Source organism: Cyprinodon variegatus, unplaced genomic scaffold (assembly GCF_000732505.1).
Source record: "Cyprinodon variegatus isolate N-32 unplaced genomic scaffold, C_variegatus-1.0 Scaffold10, whole genome shotgun sequence".
Taxonomy (NCBI): domain Eukaryota; kingdom Metazoa; phylum Chordata; class Actinopteri; order Cyprinodontiformes; family Cyprinodontidae; genus Cyprinodon; species Cyprinodon variegatus.
The window spans coordinates 1,417,397-1,423,396 of NW_015150463.1; the positions used below are offsets into that span (position 1 = coordinate 1,417,397).

General features: G+C 42.5%; 1 protein-coding gene across 3 annotated transcripts in view; it reads right to left on the reverse strand.

The window, feature by feature from the left end:
• The window catches only part of LOC107087816 (protocadherin-1-like), a 207,966-nt gene extending 202,825 nt beyond the window's left edge, over positions 1-5,141 (reverse strand). For all 3 annotated transcript variants that reach the window (XM_015379595.1, XM_015379619.1, XM_015379611.1), the window contains exon 1: positions 4,519-5,141. In XM_015379595.1, the coding sequence (XP_015235081.1) occupies positions 4,519-4,556 (38 nt within the window). In that variant the 5' untranslated portion in view covers positions 4,557-5,141. The remainder of the gene's footprint in view (positions 1-4,518) is intronic.
• Positions 5,142-6,000: the final 859 nt, after the last annotated feature.

The window sequence follows — 6,000 nt, forward strand, 5'->3', positions numbered from 1 at the left end:
CTCTGTGAGAACTCATTTCAAAATCTAACAAAGCTAATATTTAACACCAACAAAACATGGTGAAAACCCAAAATATTCTTCAAGGTGTACAGATTGACTGGGATAGGGTACCAAATATACTTTGGTTCCTGTACTTACTGGTTTTAGGGGAAGACTTGAAAGCAAAGAGAAAATAACTCTTTTGAAGTTAAGAGTCTTTGACAAATTGTCTGTTATGCACTTAGTTTTTTTTTTTTTGGTATGCTGTCTAAGAACTGATTTTATGCTGTCAACAAATTGTAGGAAAAAAAAAATCCTGTTTTGGATGTAATCGAGGAAATGAGTACAAGCCTGAACCTGCTAATAAACCTGAAGATTCAATGAGTGCCATTAAAACATTATTTTATATGTAACTGTATTATTAATCTTGACAAATAATTGCATACAATAATAAAAATTGTATGTATTTTAAAGAAAGAGATTATTACTAAGGAAGATGTGAGTTTTTCTTTGTTTCTTATGGGATTTTCTCTACTTTTTACCTACAGCATACACTATGCTGGCGAAGCTAGGACTGGAAAAACATGAAAAGTAAGTTAGAGTAAGAACAGTCAAAGAGCTTTGAATTGAATTAGAATTCAATTAGTAAAAACAAACTTTTTCTAATTATTTTTTTAAACTTAACTAAGGAGGACACTGGTCCTTATCCTTTCTCACATGTTTTTCTTCTACATGCGTCAATGATTCATACTGCAGCTGAGTCATGTAATATAAACATGCAGTGATGTGTGACAGTGGGAAATGACACCTGGTGCTCAGTGCGCGAGCAGGCCCTGGGTTTGCACTGCCTTTAACCAAGAGGAAAAAATAATCAATCGAGCCTCAACGGCCAGGCTTTCAGCTCCATTTGCAGCCGGAAGCTCAGACGTGTGTCCATCAGTTCAACGGCGAAGCATCTCTGCAGGAGGGGGTTGCATCAGATCAGTAGCATGTTTACCATTCCCTCCAGAGTATTCCTGCTTCTAACAAGAGCAACAGCAATGATGACATCCGATTTTACAAATGTGCCTGATTATGTGTTTGCACATGGAGAGGAGAAAACAAATTGTTGGATGGAGTTTTTCTAGCCCCACCATCAGGTAACATTCCCACTGCGACTCTCTGCTTTATTTCAGAGGAAACGGAGGAGGTGCAGCGTATTTCAGGGCTGACATAAAACCTTAGTGACGTGAACCCACAGCGTTTTTACCCACTGATGCGAGCTGGAAGGGTTGCAGCGGGAGTAATGTGCAGACTGTGGCAGGGGGGCATATCTGCGATTTTTATAATAAAAACACACCGAGAAAAACCCAAATGGAGCTGTCGCCTCCACACTCTTCATCCTAATGGACTCAAAATGAAGCTGAATATGAAGAGTCTCATATGAAACGAGCATCTTTACAGCCACAGCGGAGGCAGTTTTCTCTCAGGAGGAAGCGACGATAAGGCTGCATTTTAAGGCATTTCACGCTCTGGTTGCGGCTTTCGGCTTTGTCTTTCCCAATGACTCCTGAACAGCTCAGTTATTTGCTGCTTTAAGGGAGAAAGTATGGATAGTTTAGACGGCTTCTGACTCTGCTTTTTGATTTGTCTGAACTTTGAATGCGTTTGATTAAAAAAAACAACAAAAAAACAGAACATGACAATTATAATAGAAGATGAAAAAGTATTAAAATTTCAATAAATATCCAGAAATAGGCCTCAAATGGTGAAAGTTTGCAAAAGGGGTTAACATATTTTTCATCAAAGGATTTGATAGTAGATGCTGGAAAACACTAAATATCTGCCAATCATTTGGCTTATAAACTGTAAACCAGAGTGGATGGAGAGACGATAATGAATATATGTGTATACTTTCAGGTCTGGCACAAGATAACAGCAAAAAAACTGATGCTTGAGATTATTCCGAAGTGCTTTAGTCAAAAGAAAAGAAAAATATTTCTAGATTTGCAGACAGTATTTCTTCACATAGAGTAAGATTTATGCTTTTCAATTATATTCTCCATCAGCAGCAGGAGTTTGCATACTTTAAAGGAGGATGTTTTTTCTTTCTTATGTCTAAACATTGATCTGAAATCTAAGAGTTTCGGTTGAAAAACGGACCAGATGCTTTTCCTCACTCCTTCCATTTCAAATGAAATTCACTCATTGTTATGAGATATTTCCCCAAATATCTTCTCTAACTGGATTTTGAGATGCCAGAAACATTACTCATGGTTTACACATCCTCTGTCGACACCAGACCAGTCCAACCGGTTGTTTCGGTTAAATGTAACCCAAACAGAACAACTTCTGTTTTCTGAGATTGATTTTATTTAGAGTTTTCTTGTTTTGTTTTTTTCCCCCCGAACCAGAAAAAAGGCAAACCTGCCGTGACATCTCTGTAATCTAAAGCGTGATAGCTTCTATTTGCTGTCAACCAGAAAAAAAGGGTGTGTGCGTGTGTGTGTTTTTTTTTTTTTTCCAGAGCTTTTATCTGACAGACCAAACCAATTTCCACACTTCAAGCTCCCAGTTTAATGGCACCCATTAACCACAACGCTCCCTTAAATCTACGATTTTCATGCAAACACGTAGAGAACGGACTGCTCAACCTGTTTCTGCATCACTCTTTCTCCTCGATCCAACTTGCAGAGCCAAAGGAATCAGCATGACGCTGTTTAAGTGGACAGAATAGGAACGGCCCACCTCCAAATTAGAGCTTGCTATCCTAACCTTAAACCTCACCCTGCCACAAGACAGTGGCGCGTCGGGAGGAGCTCAAATGATGGCAGGACCATCGTCCAAAACAGCCGCAAACCTCACTGAGAGTATCTTCACATTCACCACGGCTCCAAAGGATTAAATATCAGTTTGCAGCGGCGAATATGGGAAACACAACACAAAGATTGCGGCTTTTTCTGAACCTCAGAGGTTTGTGTGGACCTTCTGTCTCTGTTTTGACAGTTTGCTGGAGGCTGCTAAGGCTGTGTGCATAACTAAAAACATCACTAAGATGTCCAGGTGAGACACTCTGTGTTCAATACTTTAAGAAAAAGCCATCAGATGTTTATTTCTTTAACAGAAGAGCTACAAAAGATGTCAAATAACAATAGCCCTGTGCAATATGGCACACCGTTACATTTTTAACTGCAGTGCATTCACTTGATGCAGGAGTTAATACCCACGCCTAATACAGAATTTAGTTGCCGAGATGGGGACGATGATGGAGAGAAGAAGAAGAGCGGGGAAAATGTGATGCAATCACAATAATGGACAAAATGATTGCAATTTTCTTTTTCTAAATAGTTCCTGATTGAGGAACCCCCACCCCTTCAGCAGCTCCACACTCTCTTGATCTTCATGCACACAGCCCTGCTGGACCAGCTCTACCCCTGCCTGGCCTTGGAGCTGAATCTGAGGATGTTTAAGGATGTGGAGAGAAGTGCCGGAAGCCTGTGTGAAAGATGAAAAAAGGGGGGCTGAGATGAAGGAGGAAACGGGGTCAAAGGTCATGCACAGGAAGGCATAACATCCATGTGAAGGGGTGGGTACCTGGGCAATTTCAAAGGCACCGCAGCTGACGGTAGAGTTCGCTGCCTCTGCTCTCTGTGTGTGCCAGGCAGATGCGCTTTGCATGTAAATATACGACCCCCCCCCCCCCCCCCCCCTCTCTCTCTCTCTCCTTCTCTCTCTATCAGCAATACATACGCCCACCCTCTTTCTTTCTCTCCCTCCAACACAGCAGAGGAGGGGAAAAAAAGGCTGAAGAGACTGAAAACTGGACGCGCAGGATGGACCAGATTCCCAGCAGATGACACACAGCATGTTTCATTGCTTCTCCTCCTCGTCGGCGAAACTGGCCGCCTCTCTTTGCAGAGCAGTAATACAGGTTGGTAAATGTGATGCCACAGGTGCTCTGGGGGCCCCCCTCGGATTTCACAGAGATATGAGCTTCGGTTGGAGTTTATGAGCACCTCTGGTTCTATGGATTATTCAGTTGCATTAAATGAAAAACATAAAACTCCACAAACACAAATACTTAATAAAAAAAAAAAAAGAAAACTAAAAAAAAACATTTTATCTAATTTTTCTTTCTTTTCACTATAGATTTCCTCCAGTCTGAGAAACGTTAAAGCTTGAGGAAGTTGTGCTTTATTACTGAGAGACATGGAGGTAATCCTCAGGACGCAGATCGATACGGATCAATGAGCTCTGTAGTGTAACACACGTAAAATAGCCATCAGAGGAAATTACACGGAGAACATTGAAGCTTTTTTTTTTTCTTTTTTAACAACAAGTGTTTGGGGGGGGAGGGAATAAAAAACAGATCCGTTCCCTGCTGAGTGTCAGTTCTTTAATTAAGGCACAAGTGCGCATTCGGGGCTAAATGGAACAGAAAGTGAGTGCGCGCGGACCGGTGCTGGTAAGTAACGCGTCTTGGACGCACGAGTTGTATTTAGAGAGGTTTATTTGAATCAGAGAACAGGTGAATTATTCAGACTGTAGAGAAGTTCCTACCTGGAAGTGTTACAGCCCTCAGCTCTGAGCGCTCCCATGTCGGAAACAAACGCGCTCTTCCGCTGTATCCAGACGCAGACGCTCCAGGAAAGAGAAAAAATACTTCATAAAAATAAAAAAAAATCCACGAGGTTGTAATAAAACAACCAAATAACTTTTAAAAGGGGGAGGAAACAACCATGACAGACAAGCGATATAAAAGGAAAAGATTCAGATGTGAATCAAAGAATCCAATAGTTATTCCTCCAGTTTCTCTCAGTTTGTGTCAGTCGTGACCAGCGCTCCTCTGAGGCGCAGCCGGACTCACTGACTGACCCCTGAAGGCTGCATCCTCCGCTCACTGAGGGATGATGGACCGGGAGGTTTTGGATGTGGACGCACCACCGGGACGGGAGAAGAATCCCACCCGTTTCTCTCCTCCAAACACTTCAAAAAAAGTGTAAAGAAAAAAAAAAAAAAAAAAAGGTCCGAGTTGATGGTGCGTGTAGCGCAGGTTCGGTCCGGTTCCCTCAGGTCTGGTTCGGGTCCTCACGCGGTCCAGCACGGTGCGGGTCGCGCGGCTGCACCGTGAGTGATGAGAGAGTGGAGTGAATCCAAAGCAGTGCGCTCGCGCTTCTCTCCCTCTCCTCTCTCTCTCTAACGCTCTTACTCCCCCCCCTCCCTCACCCATACACTCATTATACACTCCCCCCCATCACAGTGGAGGAGGAGGAGGCGGAGCGTGCATCCTCTTCATCAACTTCATGGATTTTCCCAAAAAATGTTTCCTTTTTTTCCCCCCTTTCTTTTTTATTATGTGTGATTTGAGGTATATTACGTTCAACTTTACAGTTTATAAACTTTGATAGTGAACACACGCGCTGCCTCAGAGATGGTACCGGACCATCACCTGCCCTGCAACCGCTTTGCCTACATCTCTGTCCGACTGCAGAGAGGAAAGCGAGCCACCGACTCCTGCGCTCTGAGCGCCACCTACAGGCGAGAAGTGGCACAGTCTCCTCCTCCGCTGATGCTCCTGTGGCTTTCAGGCGGAGGAGAGAGAGAGAGAGACAGCAAGATAGAGTGTAAAAAAGCATAATCTGGATATTCTGATGATCGTACCACGAGGCGCAAAGAGGCTGCGCACCAAAGCTGCTTTACTGTGCCGTTGATATCACAAACAACACATATAGATTAATTTTTTTTTTTTCATATGTGCGGGGCCACAGCGCATCTGCTCACAGACTTAATCCAAATGGAGCTTTCAGCTGGAATAAAAACCCTATTATTTAGAATGTAGCCATTCTACCTTTATGGCCTCTCTGACATATTTGCCACTCTCAGGGAATCCCAATAATACAAATTAGAAAATATTTAAAACTAGAACACATGGGTAGTTTTATCCAAATGTAAATAAATTAACTAATTGTTCTGAGGTTAAATAAATGTGTCACTCTTTCTGTTTCTGATATATGAAAAAAGCAAGGTGTGCTAAGATTTGCT